The sequence below is a fragment of the Asterias rubens genome, chromosome 22, assembly GCF_902459465.1.
Source record: "Asterias rubens chromosome 22, eAstRub1.3, whole genome shotgun sequence".
Lineage (NCBI taxonomy): Eukaryota > Metazoa > Echinodermata > Asteroidea > Forcipulatida > Asteriidae > Asterias > Asterias rubens.
In genome coordinates this window covers 655,943-674,890 of record NC_047083.1, presented here as the reverse complement: position 1 = coordinate 674,890, position 18,948 = coordinate 655,943, and the positions used below count along the sequence as shown (strand labels likewise).

General features: G+C 36.6%; 1 protein-coding gene across 1 annotated transcript; it reads right to left on the bottom strand.

Annotated features, from left to right (window-relative positions):
* Nucleotides 1-89: 89 nt before the first annotated feature.
* LOC117305260 (CD151 antigen-like) lies at nt 90-17,568 on the bottom strand. Its single transcript, XM_033790089.1, has 8 exons — nt 17,462-17,568; nt 8,658-8,757; nt 7,091-7,288; nt 6,649-6,723; nt 5,991-6,092; nt 5,119-5,298; nt 3,883-3,966; nt 90-2,074 (listed from the first exon to the last, which is right to left on the bottom strand). The coding sequence occupies exons 2-8, from the start codon at nt 8,721-8,723 to the stop codon at nt 2,012-2,014; spliced, it is 768 nt and encodes a 255-aa protein (XP_033645980.1). The 5' UTR covers nt 8,724-8,757; nt 17,462-17,568; the 3' UTR covers nt 90-2,011.
* Nucleotides 17,569-18,948: the final 1,380 nt, after the last annotated feature.

The window sequence follows — 18,948 nt, the reverse complement described above, 5'->3', positions numbered from 1 at the left end:
GGAGAGTAAATGTGACGTCATGGGCTAAACCATTCTGATTCAGGAGGGTAGCTGTGACAATTGAATACAAAATTGACAGGAAAAGAGAATTTAATTGTATTTTTGTTTTGGTTTATTTTATACAGCGTTCGTCAACGGGTTTCTATGCTGAAAGTATTAGTTACAAATTGATCCTAACGTTTTTTTTTACAATTTAGATTTCAATTATCAAAGAATTTTTTTTATTTGAATTTCTCTTTATTTTTTAAATAATTATTACAATTGCTGGTTTGCAGAGAAGGATTATCACTATAATTGTCTCTTTAAAATTATTTAAAGGGGCATTCGACCAAACTTTCCTGCTTTCCAGGTGTGCCTTCTGTGCGATATTGAGATAGGGTCGAGAAGGGTCGAAAACTCTTCTCATCCAACCTACAAAACATTGTCACTAGAGGGCGCTCGTCTTTTCATTGAGGATTAAACTTTCAGAAAGTTTTAGTTTGGGTTGAACACCCCTTTCGGACTATGGCATCATCCAACGAAATAATATCCTTTAAAGGTATCACGTTTCGTCCGCCATTTTTGTTTAGCGAGTATGTAAGCCTGACTAATGCTTAAATTTCTATAAATGTAAGTTGACATTAACAAGAACTGCGTAACATGTAAAGACGGTTTTGCTACCTACAGCTATACTACTGCTAAATAGGACTGGTTCAATTTGATCCTTTTCGGTTCAAAATTCAAAAAGTCAGATCCTAATTATAAATCATCACTTTATTTTTCATTCTATCGTTTTTTCCTCTTCTTCCAAGTTTGTTTTCTTCATCTGTTTAAACAACATGTTGCTTTTTACCCCGCCCCCTCCGCCGATGTTGGAAATTACTTATTTGTTTCGAAAATCAGTTAGTGAAATCTAGAGACGTGCATACACAATCTTCACTTGTTTGATATGGTCTTATTATAGGTTTCGTTGGAAGAATACCTTAATATTTATATCGTAATAAACTTAAGTCATGTTAAAGTAAGCAAACCACCGTTATAAACAATAATACGAGACTATTAAATGGTATACAAAAGCAAGAAGCGCGATTGCAGTTAACACAGAGTCAAACATTTCAAATCACTTTGGAAGAAGAATTTAATTAAGTGTATTCAAGTCATCTGTAGTTTCTGTTAATCCGTTCGTTTGGTACAAAATGTTTTATTCGGGCAAGCAGAAGTCTCGTAGACTTGTGAAAGTCCTACATCATGATATCAACTTTTCATGGATTTCGTTTTGTATACAAGCACTGAAGTCTCTTCATGTTAACAGCTTATTCATTTCAGTTCCTTTTACTCTACCACAGGTATTTCAGATAAACTAGCATTTACTATTCTTTTGTTTCATGCACCCAAAACACCCATCCAGAACCGAGGTGTATTTTTTTAATACAAGAATTTTCTTACATAATAATGTTACACTCAACCTTTAAAATTATACCACATTAATATTATATTATGACACACCTTGTTATGAGTAAAATTAGCAAGCTATTAATATCACCGCGTTTCGCTGCTGCTGGTGTGTATACAGACCCATATGCCTCTTTCGAACCCTAAGCTTCGGCTTTGGCTTCAGGCTCCGTTCTCGCGTCTGAAGCCCTGAGCACGTATAATGTAAAGCACCTTCAAATTGTCAAAAACAACCGCGGGGCCAAGCTAGCCAAAGCCGAATCCAAAGCCGTGGTTTCGAAAAGGGCCATGACAAGATAACACGTGAAGTTTTATACAAAATACAAAAACAAAACTGCCTGCAAATTAACGGTTTCAACAAAACAAAACAAAAACCAATAGTAAATGTTGATATTAATTCAAAAATTGCTAAATGCAATAAGCAAAACTAAGAAGGGCCTGAGTTGCAGTTTCGTTTTGTAAGGCGACATAATTGAACATTTGAAAAGCTGGAATTTAAATAAAATAATGTGTGATTTAATAATAACAATTGTAGGCACACTGATATGACATGAACTACTCGTTAGCTAGCTGGCATGAACTACTCGTATTCTCCCCTCTTGATGCCTCCGATGACGCAGCAAGCAAAGATGGACGCCAGAATCTGTGAGAGATGAAGAAAACATGTGATTATTGCGAGTAAAATCGTTGCAAATTTAAAGCTTTCCTTGGCGTGGATTATGCGCACGTAATCGTAGTGTCAACCTTTAATGACGTCATGGTTTATATATACATGTATGTGCTTTTGTGGCTACTGGCTACGACCAGCTACAGCTATTGTCTACAGTGTCTAGGTTGAGCGGCTACGGCTACGTCAGTTGACTACAGTAGCGTCCTACAACCCCAAGGCTCATTTCGGGTGCTATCTTGCCGTTGCGTCCAATGTAACGAACACAGTGATTAAAAGTCACATGTGTTGTTTTGGACGCACTAAACAACATGGTTTGTAACTAAAGTAACATGGATTGTGATTGGTCGATGAGCGATGTAGGATGAGACATGTGACATGACTGGTGGCCAATGAGCAGACCTGTTATTTAGGCGTATTCGTCCTTGTTGATACCACTGATGACACAGCATGCAAAGAAACAAGAGAATATCTAAAGGGGAACAGCAACAACACATACAACGTTAGGTTTACACTCTGCTCACGGAGGACCAAAAACATTAAACTGCGAGTTTGTTTTATAATTATAAAACAGTCTCAGTAAAGTGGATCACCACGAACTAATCCAGGGGTCGTATAGGTACAGGTCCCGCTATGGTCAAATTTGTCTTCGTTCAACCCCATAGATATTTTAGTTTTCCTTGGGTGGTGTAGGGCCTGATATCATATTTTGACATTTTTATAAGTCGCACCATTTTAGGGCGATATCTGGCTATACGGCAGTTAAAGACAGTGGATACTATTGGTATGCATAAAATAACAAACCTATCAACATTTGAGCTCAATCGGTCGTCGAAGTTGCGAGATAATAATGAAAGAAAAAACACCCTTGTCACACGAAGTTGTGTGCAATTAGATGGTTAATTTCGAGACCTCAAATTCTAAATCTGAGGTCTCAAAATCAAATTCGTGGAAAATTACTTCTTTCTCGAAAACTATGTCACTTCAGAGGGAGCTGTTTCTCACAATGTTTTATACTATCAACCTCTCCCCATTACTATTAACCAAGTAAGGATTTATGCTAATAAATATTTTGAGTAATTACAAATAGTGTCCACTGCCTTTAAATGTTGGTTGGCTTCTGACTTGCACCACGAAAAAAGATATATTGACACAACAGGGAGATCGCCAGTCTGAGGGCAAGATAGCTCCTCAGTTGTCGGACCTCGGGAAAAATGATCCGGAGGTCCAATGTTCAAGTTCCGCTTTAGTCAAATTGTGTTCAACCCCAAATAATTAGTTTTGTTTATGAACTATGGTGAGAAACTGCTGACAGAAGAAATTCCAAAAAGGACAAACTTTCTCGCAACACTTTCACAAAGACTCATGCTGCACGTAACAAAAAACAAAACCGTCTTTGGCAAACACATGAAGGGAAAATATCCTCACAAACTCCGCCTTTCGGCAGACATTGCTCAAACAAAACTCTTATCACAACAGAAACGTCTTCTTTATCTGAAACGGAGATATCGAATTAAACTGATAAGCCTGTAAGCACAAACATTTTCTTTATGAAATTTCTTCCTTAATAAAAACAGGATTTACCAACCAAATTTCCATGTGATTTTGCAAACAACAGCTGAATGCCAGTAACAAACAATATGCAACAAATTAAAATTTGGTTGGTAATCTTGTTTTTATCAAGGAAGAAATTTCATGCTAACCAAATTTTTGTGCTTACAGGCTTTATGAACTTGGGCCCCTGTAACTTTTCTGTAGACGTTTCTCAAGCCGTGTGAACTTACCTCAAAGGCGACTAGTGCAAGTGCCGCAGCTCCGATATACAGGAAGTTGTCCTCGAAGAAATTCACCAATATTGGCAGGCAACCCTGTAAGAAACAAAGCGTAACGAATAAAAATGTAGGTTCATCTTGGTATGATGTGGATGGTATGCGATTATGTTCCTAAATACAGACTTGAGGTAAGACTACATGTTGCTCTGGTGGCGGTATGAGAGTCCCGTAAATACTCGCGAGTATTCGTTTGGCAACCTTTATCCCAGTCCGGGTTGATTTCAAAACGAGTGATCTTATGTGTATTAATTTCACTCGCTATTAAGCAAAGTGTGACGTCATTTTACAAAACACAATTGTGCGCTGAACCAAGCCGGTGTAAGATGCAATTGTGTCCGCCATGCAAAACTGTCCGCTCTGAACACTTTTGCATATCCTATCGTGTCCGGTGGACATGTACATGACTGTATACGATTGCAGCGAATACCCAACGGCCGAACATCCCATGTCATTCATAACATGTACTAAGTAGCTTGTGTTAAAAAAAATGGCAAAGTGTTCCGTCGACCAAGGGCGTTTAATTTACTACAAGGACGGTTTTGCACGGGGCGGACACAACTGCATATGCAAATGTGTCCGGGTGGGCACAATTGCATTATGCAGCAGCGTCCTGGCCGATATTATTGCATTTGCAAAACCGTCCGGCGGACATTGTTGCATGTGCAATAATGTCCTCCGGATATTATTGCATAGAGGACTTAATTGCATGCGACACCTGCCCAGGTCAACATATTTGCACATAACTGGGGCCAGTTTCATAGAGCTGCTTAAGCAAAAAATTTGCTTAAGCACGAAAATAGCTCGCATATTTTACACATGCTACTGGCCAAAATTTCATGCCATATACATTGCTTATGTCTGACTAGTATTTAGCTGTTGTTTACTTAGCATAACAATTGACTAAATAAAATTATTGAGTGGAGTCTTGGCCGGTAATCTGATTTTACTAACCAGTGATTTATTTGCTTAAGCAAAATTTTATGCTTAAGCAGCTCTATGAAATTGGGCCCTGGGCGTAATGAACCAACATGCATTGTCTCTGACTGGTATCCTGCAAGTAGTAGTTCAGTACAAGATTGGTGAGCAAATTCACTGAGTAACACACGTTGACATTGACTACCAAAATGGCGCATCCAAGATTATTCGGATGATGACGTCAGGTGAATTGGGTCAATAGGCGACACTTACTTGTTTAGGACCGCTGAAAATGAGGTCTGGATCAGCTATGTCGTCTCCGCTTGCGTCATTGCAGGTTTCAACCGACTGATCTTTGCAGCAGCTTAATGGAACGAATTTCTCCGGGTTAGCTTTTTGGAACGCACTGCCCAAATAGTCGGTGTAGTTTTCCACACCACAACAACTTTGTCCCTGTTAAGAACAACATTAACAAAAATATTAAATAATAAATACTGATAGAATTACTGATGGTGTTTTCCTTTTGGAACAAAATAACACGGAAAGCAATAGTTTTGCTACATGTAATAATGTGTTTATATATCTCTGCTGTGAAGCCTGATTGTCACCAAGTTGTATTGGTTGTTAACAAGTTATATTATTGTCACCAAGTTGTATTGATTGTTAACAAGTTATATTAATAATTGTCTACAAGTTGTATTGATTGTTAACAAGTTATATTAATATTTGTCACCAAGTTGTATTGATTGTTAACAAGTTATATTAATTGTCACCAAGTTGTATTGACTGTCACCAAGTTGTATTGGTTGTCACCAAGTTGTATTGATTGTCACCAAGTTATATTAATTGTCACCAACTTGTATTGGTTGTCACCAAGTTGTATTGGTTGTTAACAAGTTGTATTGATTGTCACCAAGTTATATTAATTGTCACCAACTTGTATTGGTTGTCACCAAGTTGTATTGGTTGTCACCAAGTTGTATTGGTTGTTAACAAGTTGTATTGATTGTCACCAAGTTATATTAATTGTCACCAACTTGTATTGGTTTCTCAAACCAAGGTTTGTTGAATGTCACTAAGCTGTCAACAAACAAGAAAGCAAACAAACACAACTAGACTTCCTTTTGGTGATTTTGTATATTTACCTCCTGGAAACCATCCAAAAATGTCGTCACTGCTTCTTGGTCTTTCTTCCCGTACGACTTAGTGACTTGTGTCTGCATCTGCTCCGACAGGAAAGTTCGAATCTGTAGGTAGCAAAAGTGAGAAATTTAAGCCTCTTTCATGCGAGACCAAATTAGCAAGGGTCCCTCGCTATTAAAATTGTAGCATGGTTGTAAAATCTTACAAAATGTATACATCGTGTGAAATGACAGCAACTTTTGGTGTGTTCAGGGTCCCTTGTAAAATCTTGTACAACATTGCAACAGGTCCGGACCTACGGCAATGACTGACACTATATTTGTCTTTTTTTTTTTTTTTTAGAGCTTCTTGATATTTCATGCTGGACAACTGGGCGACATTGGCAGCCAGATAACGGATGAATACCTTTTATTTATATTTTTATTTATTTATTAATTTTTTTTTTTTAGGGGGGGGGGGGCACAATTCTTGTTCTGATGGTCTTGACAGAAGTTCCCTAGACATTCTGAAAATGGTACTAATACGGGACTTTCGGGACGCTTCGTGTCAGCAGACTTACGCCATGTTGTCTCTAAATAATAATAGCAATAATTATTTTGAGCAATTACCAATAGTATCCAGTGCCTTTAAGAAAGGGTAAAACAAAAAAAGATAACTTACGGATCCTCTGAAGACAAGAGCCAAGATTCCTCCAATGACTTCCACAAGGATCAGAATAACCAAGATACCGATGTACTGAGAAAAGAAAAGCCATTTGAAAAATAAAATATTTGTTTACTGTACACAGTGGCGTGTTGTGGCCGAGCGTCCAGGGCCCAATTTCATAGAGCTGCTAAGCACTAAAATTTGCTTAGCATCATATTTCTTCCTTGATAAAAACAGCACAAAATCTCCATTTGATGGATATTCAGCTGTTGTTGGTTTATCCTGAAAACCACATGGAAATTATGTTGGAAAACCTGTTTTTATGAAGGCAAAAATTTCACTCGAATCTCAAAAGGATGGATTTGGGGGGGGGGGGGGGAGAATAATTGTGTACTACAGGATGGACTACCACACGCACCCTCAATGACGGCCTGATGACGGTCGTTTTAATACTAACCATTTTCAGAAGGCAGCTGCTCTCTTTCATTGCACCACAACAACCGCAGAAAGCCGTCAAGAATATCAGGCACCCTACTCCAAGGACTGTGCCGCACACTATTACCAGGGTGTTGGTGTTAGTGCCAAAAACTCCCGCATATTTACCCTGATTGGCGAGCACGTACGCACCAAGAGCAATCAGAGCAATGCTGACCACCTGGAGATCGAGAAGAAAAAAACCCACACATAGATTGATGAGGTTGAGGTTGAGGTTGTAGAAAAGAAATCTCTCAAAAAAGCCCCATTGCATATTATGACGTACGTTGGTGCCTGAAGGTTATTCATGTTCCGACACCCCTATGTTCCGATACCATTATGTTCCGACACCCCTATGTTCCGACACCCGTGTTCCTTATTTAAAGCATCACTACGAATAAAGATGTCACTAGTGCCACTCACTGTTTCCCCCGTATCTTGTCTGCCACTCACTGTTTCCCAGTGTCCGTTTTTTTTGCGTTTTGAAATTGCCAATTATCTATAATAATAGGTTTTTCGAAATTATATTATAATTATTTTGTAAACAATGTTAGGCCTAAGTCACCAAACAAAAATGTAATGCTTTAATGTATGGTGCCATGGTACATCCTAAAGTCTATGGTATCTTGTGGCCACTTATTGAGTGTACATGTACGATAATGCTAATGTGTGGTGCCATGGTACATTCTAAAGTCTATGGTATCTTTTTGCCACTTATTGAGTGTACATGTACGAAAATTGCACTTTTGGAATAGTTATAGGTTTATGTGCTACCCTGGCCATACATCTTGTAATTTATTCTTGTCAGGTATGATATTTCATACAGAATGACGTCATTGTTGACATTATGGGAAGAGGCGCATTTCAATTTCCGTTACCGGGGCAACTGGAAGACCAAATAAAGTCTTCAATGATTGAAACATTGACGTAGATAATGATGATGAATTATGAGCGCGAAGGGGAATAGTTATTTACACGACACTGCAATAATGATAAACATCAATATGCTCGTGAATAATGACGCGAGAATGTAACTTATGAAAATAAAAATACAATCACAAATACAGCGTTATTGATGAAGGTACCATTGGTATCAATATAATCAATGCTTAAAGGCACTTGACACTGTTGGTGATGACTCAAAAACTTGTTAGCAGTCAAAAACTTATTTGGTAACGAGCAATGGAGAGCTGTGGATAGTACAACACAATGTGAGAAATTGCTCCCTCTGAAGTAACTTAGACTTTGAGAAATAATAAAAGACTTCAGCTGAGGCCTTGTATTATGCATCATATAAAGAAAGCAAACAAAGTAACGGAATGAGGGATTTGTTTCTTCTTTCATTATTCTCTTGCAAATGTTCACAGGATTGTTGTTTTACACATAATTGTTGGGATATACCAAGTGGGAATCAATATGGGTCTTTGACAATATTACCAAACGGCGAGGGCGCCCTATTCTCAAATGATGTCATGTGCATAAGGTCTTAGAACACAACCATTAATGCTGCTAATAAAAGTAGGCCCTTAACAGCTTCTTGTTTAACCTACCCATACGAGAGCATTCAAGACGAAAAGAATCATCTTAGAAAGTGTGGCTCCACAACCGTCAACCATCTTGATTATTTATCTGTTGCTTCCGAGCAGAATCCTGCAGAAAGAAAGAAACAAGTTTTTATTTTATTGGTGCCAATAATAACAAACAACTACAAAAATTAGAGTGGAAAATTGAGGGAAGATAAAAATTCAAAATACTCAGCTCCTGAAAGAGAATCACAGTAAGTCCTTTAATAAATTAATTTATATTATACTTTACTGACATCATGTCAACAAAAAGTAACCAAAAGCGTTTATCGACACAAGTTGAGAAACATATAATTTTTCTCTTTAGGCCAGCACTGTGTAGCCTGTCACGAAAGATGATAGAATAATAAAGAGAGAGTACATGTATGTCACGAGTGCCATGCACTCTATTAAAATTACAAATTATGTAATTAAAAATGAGTATTTGGAAAGTCTAGTACCTAACGTTCTAAACATTGACACAGTGCTCAACTGTCATGTATGCATGGTATCTTACCGATTTGGTTTTGAGTGAAGGAACCCATCTAATTGTTTGGGGATTTCATAAATAGCGGAAAAGAGTCGTACTAGCGAAAAATGTATAAATAATATCTGAAGGGCAGTGGACACTATTGGTAAATACTCAAAATAATTATTAGCATAAAACCTTATTTGGTAACGAGTAACGGGGAGAGGTTGATAGTATAAAACATTCTGAGAAACGGCTCCCTCTGAAGTGCCATAGTTTTCGAGAAAGAAGTAATTTTCCACGAATTTGATTTCGAGACATCAAGTTTAGAATGTGAGGTCTCGAAATCAAGCATCTGAAAGCACACAACTTCGTGTGACAAGGCTGTTTTTTCTTTCATAGTTATCTCGCAACTCCGACGACCAATCGAGCTCAAACTTTCACAGGTTTGCTATTTTATGCATATGTTGAGATACAGCAAGTGAGAAGACTGGATTTTGCCAATTACCAATAGTGCCCACTGCCTTTCAGCGAAATCATGCACTGATGCTTATCGAAGTTAAAATTTAACATAATGTTTAAATTGTTCACCTTACTAGCGGTGAACATGTTTCTCTTAAAAACAGCAGGGCCTAGATTAAAAAGCTGCTTCAAGCAGAAAATAATGTGTAACACATTCTAATAAGCAAACAAGCGCAGGATACCAGTCAAATAGGTACATGTAACGTGTCGTTATGACTGATTGTAACTGTACATGGAAGCAAAAGTATCTGCCAAATTGCTTAAAGCAGATAATGCTCTATGAAATTGCCCTCTGAATTCGATCTCAAAAACACACAAATTCATCTTATGAATAGTTGTCATTATCATCATAGTGATTTGTCTTGTGACGTCACATCAATTAAGATTGTTATTCATCTTAACACAAATTAGTTCTTTGAGAAGTGGCGCCCTAAAGGGCGTTGTTTAGTTTATTGTGCAATTATAACGTAGTGCTGGGCTTGCCAATATTGACGGTGCAAATAACGCACAATCTCGCCAGCCTCCGTCAAAGCACGTGACTTTGTATCATGGGAATTCAAGGCCATGTTCAAATTAATGGCTACGCTAGTAGCTATGGGTAGAATGTCTGAAAGTCCTATTCTTCAACATTGAATCGAGCCTACAGCCATAGCCGTAGTCGTAGCCGCATAATTCTTCCGTCTGTTGTTAGTTTATCGGCCAAAATTATAATTTATTTTTCATTTTCTACTCGTACAGACTGTCTTTTCTAGTTGGCATATCTGTATATTTTAGTCTCAGATTTACGGAGTTTAAGTAATGCAATTATAATTATGTGAGTTTTTAATATTGTAAATGTCATTTAATTCAGCCTCGTATGGGCTGCAATTTGTGTTTAGCAAGAAACCAATGTGAATTATATTTGTATATGACCCAAGTCACCCCAAAAGATGTTTAAAAGTGCGCGACACTGCACCCTGTCTGTACATCCTAGATCTTATCCCATTATTAAAATGATAGTTACCATGGTTTCGCAGTTTTTTTCCGATAAGGTGGACTTTGTCCTCATTTTGTGGGAGAAATTCACTCAACCTTTGAGTTTTATGAAAGCACCTAGCGCTATATCTCCAAACCCAATATTATATTATGCTTGATTTATTAGATATTCTAACAATGAAGTTCGCACCCTCTGCGCCAACTAGGCCAACGATGCGTCACTGGGAACTCTGTTTGGCGTGTTTCAAGGCTGTTCTATATTATGTTGATTTTGAAATGAACAATTCCTTAAAGAACACCTACGAGCTATTACACGATAAATGAAAGTTGTGGGTTCGAGTCCACTTAGCTGGTCGTTGATTTTACACTGACTATTTACAACTGAGTACTGTCGTCGAGCTGCTGAATCAAAAAAATTTAATTTGTGCAATTCATAATCAAAAACATTAAACGAATGTTTGTATGAGGGATGGCTGTTGCCAACTTGGTGTTTGTATCAGATTTGTTCAAATCATAAAAATACACATTAAACCAATTTCTTGTATAAGAGAGATTGGCTGTTGTCAGCTTCGTGTTTATGACACATTGTTGGATTGTGCTGAGTTCCCATGACAGGAAATCATCTGAACAAACAAACAGACAAACAAACAAAATTCTCGAATTCGTAAATTTATTCATGTTATTGTTCCTTTTACATCATATAAATATTGATTTGATTGTTACACGCTCCAATGTGATCCTAACACGCTTCAATGTGATCGTTGCATATGCTCCAATTGGCGCTAATAAAGAGAGACACCATTCTGTGATTGTAAACCTACCATGACGTCACATGGATCCACTGCAAATTGTCACGAGTCTTCAGAGTCAATAATAGAGATTTATCATATAGAAAAAATGCTTATCGATTTTATTTATTGTGTATGAGGTGAATCTCTTTGTCGGAGACGGTTACAATCATTATTTTACACTATGGGTAATTACTCAAAATAGTTGTTAGCATGCCAACTTACTTGGCACATAAGCAACGGAGTAACGGAGAGAGCTGTTGCTAGTATAAATCAATGTGATAAACGGCTCCCTCTGTTTAAGAAAGGGGTAATTTCTCACTCACATATTTGATTCGGAGAAAATCACACACAGTTTGTGCAACAAGGGTGGTTTCTTTCTTTCACTATAATAGTATACCTGCGATGACAAACTAAGCCCAAAGTTGTCCAGATGTTTTTGTGCATGTGTGTGCATAACTTGGGGTACATCAACATCAGTGATGATACTGGTCTTTGACAATTATCAAAGGTGGCCATTGTCTTGGACAATGAAAATGTTTATACGAATTCAGAAAGGTTCAATTAGAAAACAATTATATGGGAAATGTTTGTACGAGGTCAATTCGGAGATAACTACAATACAGGCCTATTTTGTCAATGGATGCTATGGGCAACCCTTCAAATCAAGATAACAATAACATAACGAGCGATATTTCTGCACGGTTGTCAAGGTTACTGGTGCCAATTTCCAGAACGACTTAATTAACTTGCCACTGAGAAAATATATATCGTCGAGCCAATTAAAACGTTTTGTAAACTAGGTCTAACATTGATTGAAATTGATTGAAAATTCAATTTGTATTAAGGCACTCCCCGCGTGACAATCAAAATAGGTAAAACACGAAACAGTCGTCGTTATGACCCAGTGCACTTTTCGAGTTAGTTTGTGTCCACCTTTCACCTCATCCTCCCACAATTCGTTAATGATTAAGCATCTCAGCTGGTGCAGATACATAAAACAGCCAAGTTCATATTTGCTAAGGGAGTGAAACACTGAGTGTCACTTTTCATACAAAACCCTTTTTTTTAAATATAGAACTGAGTATTATGTTTAAAGTACTTTACACTTTTGCGCGGGCAAGTTTAATCTTAGAGCTCGACGGCTGTAATCATAACGGAATAGTCAGCCATGACTCGAGTAACGTTAATTGAAACAAATCGTTGCCAGCTTGCTTTTATATACACACTATACCTAAACTAATCCGTTGCGTTCTTGACGTTGCGTTCTTCTATACCTTCAATGACAGATGAGAGATAATGGTGCTGGTTAATGTCTGACTATACATGCCGAATAAACGAACCTATAGGTTGAAGTAAATACGAAGGCCTACTTTGGGTCATATTATAATAATCTTCTTTGATACTGAACTAGTTCAAATGGAATTAGTTCATCTCAACGGGTGTGTCAATCTTGAGATGCGTTTAATTTAAGATAGGGGTGCTAGTTGATGTCTGATTATACATGCCGAATACGAACCTACAGGTTGAAATCGAACGCCATAAACACATCTAGGCTTACTTTAGGCCATATAATAATCGTCTTCGATACCGAACTAATTAAGATGGTTAGTTCATCTCAACGGGTGTGTCAACCTTGAGACGCGTTTAATTTGGCTCAAATCCATCTCCCTGAAAGATTCATTGAGGTTGTGTTGATGACGTCATGTAATCACAAAAGAACCCTAAACCCTAGAGTATTGACAAAATCTGCGATATTTTATCCAGGTTTCCACAGTCCCGTGATAAAAGATGGCTGGAACAGGTTTGGGCAGAACATGGTTTGTTAAAAAACCTAATGATCTTTGACATTGACCCCTGACCCCTATCTCAGTGGGCTCCTTCAGTTATCAGGGTACACGCTGGGTATATAGAACGTCTTGATAGAGTGGAGAGCGTCCCACCCACTGACCATAGAAGAGTCACTGTGTTATGTTTTGTTTTTAAGGTAGCAAGCATTTTGAGTAACATTTCACTGAAACATTTTACTTCGAAGTACAAATGTGGTTACTGAGTTGTATAATTTGAATTGGAGAAACGTTTCTGTCAAATCGTTTCTCGGGTTGTGTATTCCAATTACGATTCATTCTTCCTGCGTGAATATGACTGCTCAATTTTTTTGTCGGCGTTACCTCAAAAATGATTCCACTTAAAGCCATTGGACCCTTTCGGTACAGAAACAAAAAAAAGGTCACAGATTTACAAATAATTTACAGGGTTTACAGAAGGTACTGGTGAAAGACTTCTCTTGAAATATTAGTCCATGAAATGCTTTACTTTTTGAGAAAACGGTTAAACAATATAAATTCTCGTTAGCGAGAATTACGGATTTATTTTAAACACATGTCATGACACGGCGAAACGCGCGGAAACAAGAGTGGGTTTTCCCGTTATTTTCTCCCGACTCCGATGACCGATTGAGCCTAAATTTTCACAGGTTTGTTGTTTTATATATAAGTTGTGATACACGAAGTGTGGGACTTAGACAATACTGTTTACCGAAAGTGTATAATGGCTTTAAATGAAATTTTCACAGGTTAGTTTCAATATTTTAGTGAAAGGACCAATTTTTAATTTTATTAAAACTGTAACGTGTAGGCTAACAGTTGGTTATTTTGAAATGACCCCAACTACTTCAAATCGGTTAAAAGTACCCTTCGTCGTTTATTAAGTAGGAAAGTTGAATATTAACCAAAAGAACAAAACAAAAATGACGCAGTAGGATAGACTCAGCATTTGGTGTATTCAGCCCAGTGTTTAAAGTCCAATAAAACAACGCCTACCCACAGTAGAATAACAAATCAATAACATTTCTTTTCTCATTGTAGAATGTTTCATAGTATTGCGAAATGTTTTATTAATGAAGGCCATCCATTTGTTAACACCACTGTGTTTTTTTATTGTGATTATACAAACTTCCGGGCAGCGGGAATTAATTTTATATTTAGTTCGTGAATATTCCGGATGGTTGGGGACATTTTCAACATATTTAATTTTGTGTATTTATACTCAATCATGGTTTTGTAGTTCAATTCAGACGACTATTAAATATTTTGCGACTTTCAATTATATATTTAATTAAAACGTAAACTGGATCAGCATAAAATAGGTTTTAAAATGATGTAGCATCTAATTATTATTATATCTTACAAAGGTATACTAGGCATAAAGACGAGAAGAAGAACATTTGAACAAGACAAAATTAATCTCGCCTATTAATTGCTTTCAAAATTTTAACTCAGGCCCCAACCGTGGTCTATGTACTTTTGTAGGACAAAACAACACAATGTCTACAAATTTACACTAAACTTACGCAGTTTGAAGATAATGATATAGTAGAAAAAGCTTCCCTGAAAATTCTACTTGCCGAGGTGCTTTAGTTTTGGAGAAATGATTAAATCAATGATTGTCATGAAAATAATTTTCGTCTCAGTGATCATGAGACGAAAATTATTTTAGCATGTAAAAACGTGTTTTCAATACATTGTTTTACTCATTTCTCAAATACTACAGCACCTCAGCAACTAATATTTAAAGGGAAGCTTTCTTATCATTATCTTCAAATGGTGTAAGTTTAATGTAAATCTGTGGAAATTGTGTTTTGGGTTACAAAAAGTACCGAAATCCTTTAAAAAATGTACAGTTACCAAAAATTGGTGGGGCATGCAGATATAACACATTTTGGCGGATTACCCTTAATGATACAAGCATGAAATTCACACAGTCGGAGTAAGTCGTGAGAAAAATGTATTGCTATCTTATAGGTTTCATTGCAGATTTGACTATTGAAAAAACCCCAAAACAACACGAAGTTTAACGAGTAAATTTCAAATTTTCAAAATGGCGGCCATTGTTTTTTATATTTGTTGATTACTCAAATTAATTGTAAGCATAAAATCTTACTTGGCAATGAGCAACGGAGAGCTGATGATAATATTATAAAACATTGTGAGAAACGGCTCCCTCTGAATTAACTCCGATTTCTCAAAACCATGACTAGACATTCAACGTACAAACAAACTTTCTCTTTCCCTCTAGCCATTTTTATTTGATAGCTTCATCAAGGAAAATCCCTGTGCGCTACGAGCATTTAGATTTCCCAACATATCAAGAAATTATAGTTTGATTCACTGCATCGCCAACACCCCCCCCGATGAGCATATTTATGCAAACGTCATAACAAGAAAGACATCAACATCGTGTCCTTCGTTCTAAAATCATATTCCAAGCCCTTTTTTACAGATGATAAACTATGAATATGCGATTCTTCCTTGAGAAAGAAAGCTAAGACGGTCTTAAAATAGAACTTGAGGCTTTTGTATTCGATGAATGGAAATCTTATAGAAGGAGTAGGCCTAATGCCTGTAAATACAAGCTCTCTCACAGCCTGTTCAATTCTGTGGGTTTTTGGTTTGTATTTAAAAATAATAACTATAATGGACAGTTTTTTGTAAAGTGCCATGTTTTGATAAAGATGAACTCTGCTAGTGACGGTACTTATTTTAGTCCAAAATTATTTGTCTGTTACGTTTGCACTGGTGCTTAGGACGAGCTAAAAATAATAGTGTATTTCTGTTCCTTTACAATAACTTTAAGCGTGAAATCGGTCGAGCATCCTAAGCCATTATTCAATTCGGCAACCCTTTTTGCGTATAGCCCGCCCACACCGTATAACATGCCCTTCGTTTGCCTTAAAGGTAGGGTCATAGATTGTTAAATGCTTCAAAAGTCAGTGATCATCATAAAAGCTTTACTTATTATTGTTTGTTATATATAAATAAAACACCACAAAGCAATATCAACATTTTAAGATGCCCTGGCCTTCAAACTTTATTAATTATTTTTTATTAAAAGTTAGCCCTTCAATATTGGGATGACAGTCACAGGTTATGTTCATGCTTTTTTTTGCAGAGGACTTTTCCTTTAAACATTAATTGCAGCCAATTACAGCGTATATACAATATGCAGTCTGTATGTAAATAAAACGTCATCAGATGTCATACAATGCTCCATTCTGTATGAAAGCCATTTACGAATTTTATTATCATTCTGGATATGACATTGAAATTGGTTTTCATAATAGAATGGTGTCTGATGTATAGGTCAGCCAATAGACAGAGATGTTTTTAAAATCACATAGTCACGAATTGCATCCAATTGCTGTGCGATTTCATTGTGCCAATTGCTCATCTTCTTCTAAATATTCAGACGTTTTGTATTTTTCATTCTTCGTTTGTCATCTATCACTAGAGGCTGACAAACATTCTAGAAATCTGCAAACCATTCGTAACTGGGAATACCAATTTTATTGTATAATAATTCGTAAACTGCTATTACCATTAAATTATTCGCTGAATGGCAACATTCTGGGACTGAAAACAGTTCATCACCATAATCATGAATCAATAAATAACTTCAATAAAGTATAAAATTTCTTTCACAATCGCTTGCACTCCGGCAGCAACCATACTTTCACCATCGCTTGCACTCCGGCAACCATTCTTTCACCATCGCTTGCACTCCGGCAACCATTCTTTCACTATCGCTTACACTCCAACCCATAATGTCACTAACTGAAGTCCGCACGGCTTAAAATTTACTGTCCCAAATTTTATTTCTTACGCACCAAACACGATAATCAAATATTCCACTCGAATCGCCTTGGAGTAATTCACGGTAGGAGCAGTTTACTCTGATCACGGTCATAACATTTACAAAATGAATAATTCATGACCCATAAAAAAAAATCTTATGGCCAACCATCTTTAAAAACCAAACAAATTTACCGAAGCTAGCTGTGTGCAAAACTGTGTACTACACTCTTCAACGTTGCTCTTATTTTTGTTATATACAAATCAACATAAATTCGTCCTAGTGATGTTTTAAAAGATGTAGATTTTCACGTTTTTTTTTCTCTCTGTTTGGACCAGATGAGAACCTTAAAATGATATGTCATCATAATTATTTTGTCCATCCTATCTACGTGTGCATATTCCTACCTTATACCCGATGTAAATACTTCCAAACGTCCCAACACTGCCGTAGAATAACAAAACAAGTCCACGTATAACAGGAGCCGAGTGAAATGTGCGTATTGCTCAAACCGACCCGTGTCTGGACCATGCAGTGTGTGTGTATGGGTGTGGCGTAGACATGCCCCTAGTCGTCTCTGCGTTTTAGATCACCCGATGAATCGATTCGGGTGGTTTTATAAACTAATGTTGGGATGATATTTTGCATAATGTGTGGAACAAAAATGTGATTTTTTTTTAGATGTGACAATTAGGCGAGACACAATTTAAGTATTCATTGATTTTTTTGTAAAGTTATTGTGTAAAGTACTGGTGAATGTTGGATTCATTTTGATTGACTAGTTGATTGATTGATTGATTGATTGATTGATTGATTGATTGAACGAATGTTTGATTGATTGATGATAATATGGTTTTGTCTCTTGGGTGGTTGGTCGACCACTTAATTCAATATATCATTAATAAATTATTAAAGAAAATAAACAATGGTTGTTTTTATTTACACAAGGCTGCATACAATTATTGTGACAAGGCAATTTTCCAAGTGTAGTTTTGAATCTGTGTCAACGTACTGTTGTGTCTATATTGATTTGTAAGTTTTGTAAGCCGCTGCGATCTTTATGTGGTTCGAAAAGTGTGAGCAAGGGCATTTTAAAAATAATTTCAGGCAAGTTAGAGGTAGCCAACTGCACTGTATGCACGAACACATCGGTATGACTTTTTACTTTACTCGAGCTGTAACTCACCATCCCAAAGAAATTAATGGGAAAACTAAAATGTGAAAGAACTTTCTCATCTGAAATAGCCTAGAACTGTTGCCTGTAAAATTCCCCATGTGAAATAGACCAAACATGTACATAAGCATATTTATTATGTAAATTGATGAGCACTCAGAATTATACCAGCAATAAAAGATCATGGTTTTATGAGGGATATAAAATGTCCCATGGAAGCAAAATTAATTTTAAAGGGTTCGTTGAATTTAAAAAATGTACTTTAGAAAAATGTATTAACAAACAAAAATATTTCAAATAAAATATAAAACACTAAAGAAATATTAAGATTATAACAAGAAAAATAAGAGGAAAATAAGAAAATAAAATCCTTGCGTCAATGTAGCCAGTCTTTAAAGATGCTATGTCAAAGTTTTGGCCGATTTGACCCAACAATTTTGATTTAAAATTCAATAGGTATTTTGATGGGGGTCGAGAAAGTTACAAGCTTTCATTTGAGCCATTGCTCGAAAAAGTCTGCAAATTATTAGTAGCAGTGAAATAAAGCGCTAAAAATTAGTTTTTGTCGGGATCCCGACAATATGTCACGTGACCAATTCTTATGTGTTTTATAAGAAACGTTTTAAATTTTTGTCATGGTTCCTGACCATTAAAATTAAAAGTTTTACCTTTTTTCGATGATACTCTTTGAAATACCATTCACTCAAAAAATCTATTTTT

Excerpts from the sequence above, each read along its gene's own strand:
- LOC117305260 (XM_033790089.1), bottom strand. The coding sequence starts at position 8,723 with ATGGTTGACGGTTGTGGAGCCACACTTTCTAAGATGATTCTTTTCGTC. Across the intron at positions 7,289-8,657 it reads TCTTGAATGCTCTCGTATGG|GTGGTCAGCATTGCTCTGAT; the intron begins GTAGGTTAAACA and ends CTCGATCTCCAG. Across the intron at positions 3,967-5,118 it reads TTTTCAGCGGTCCTAAACAA|GGTTGCCTGCCAATATTGGT; the intron begins GTAAGTGTCGCC and ends TGTTTCTTACAG.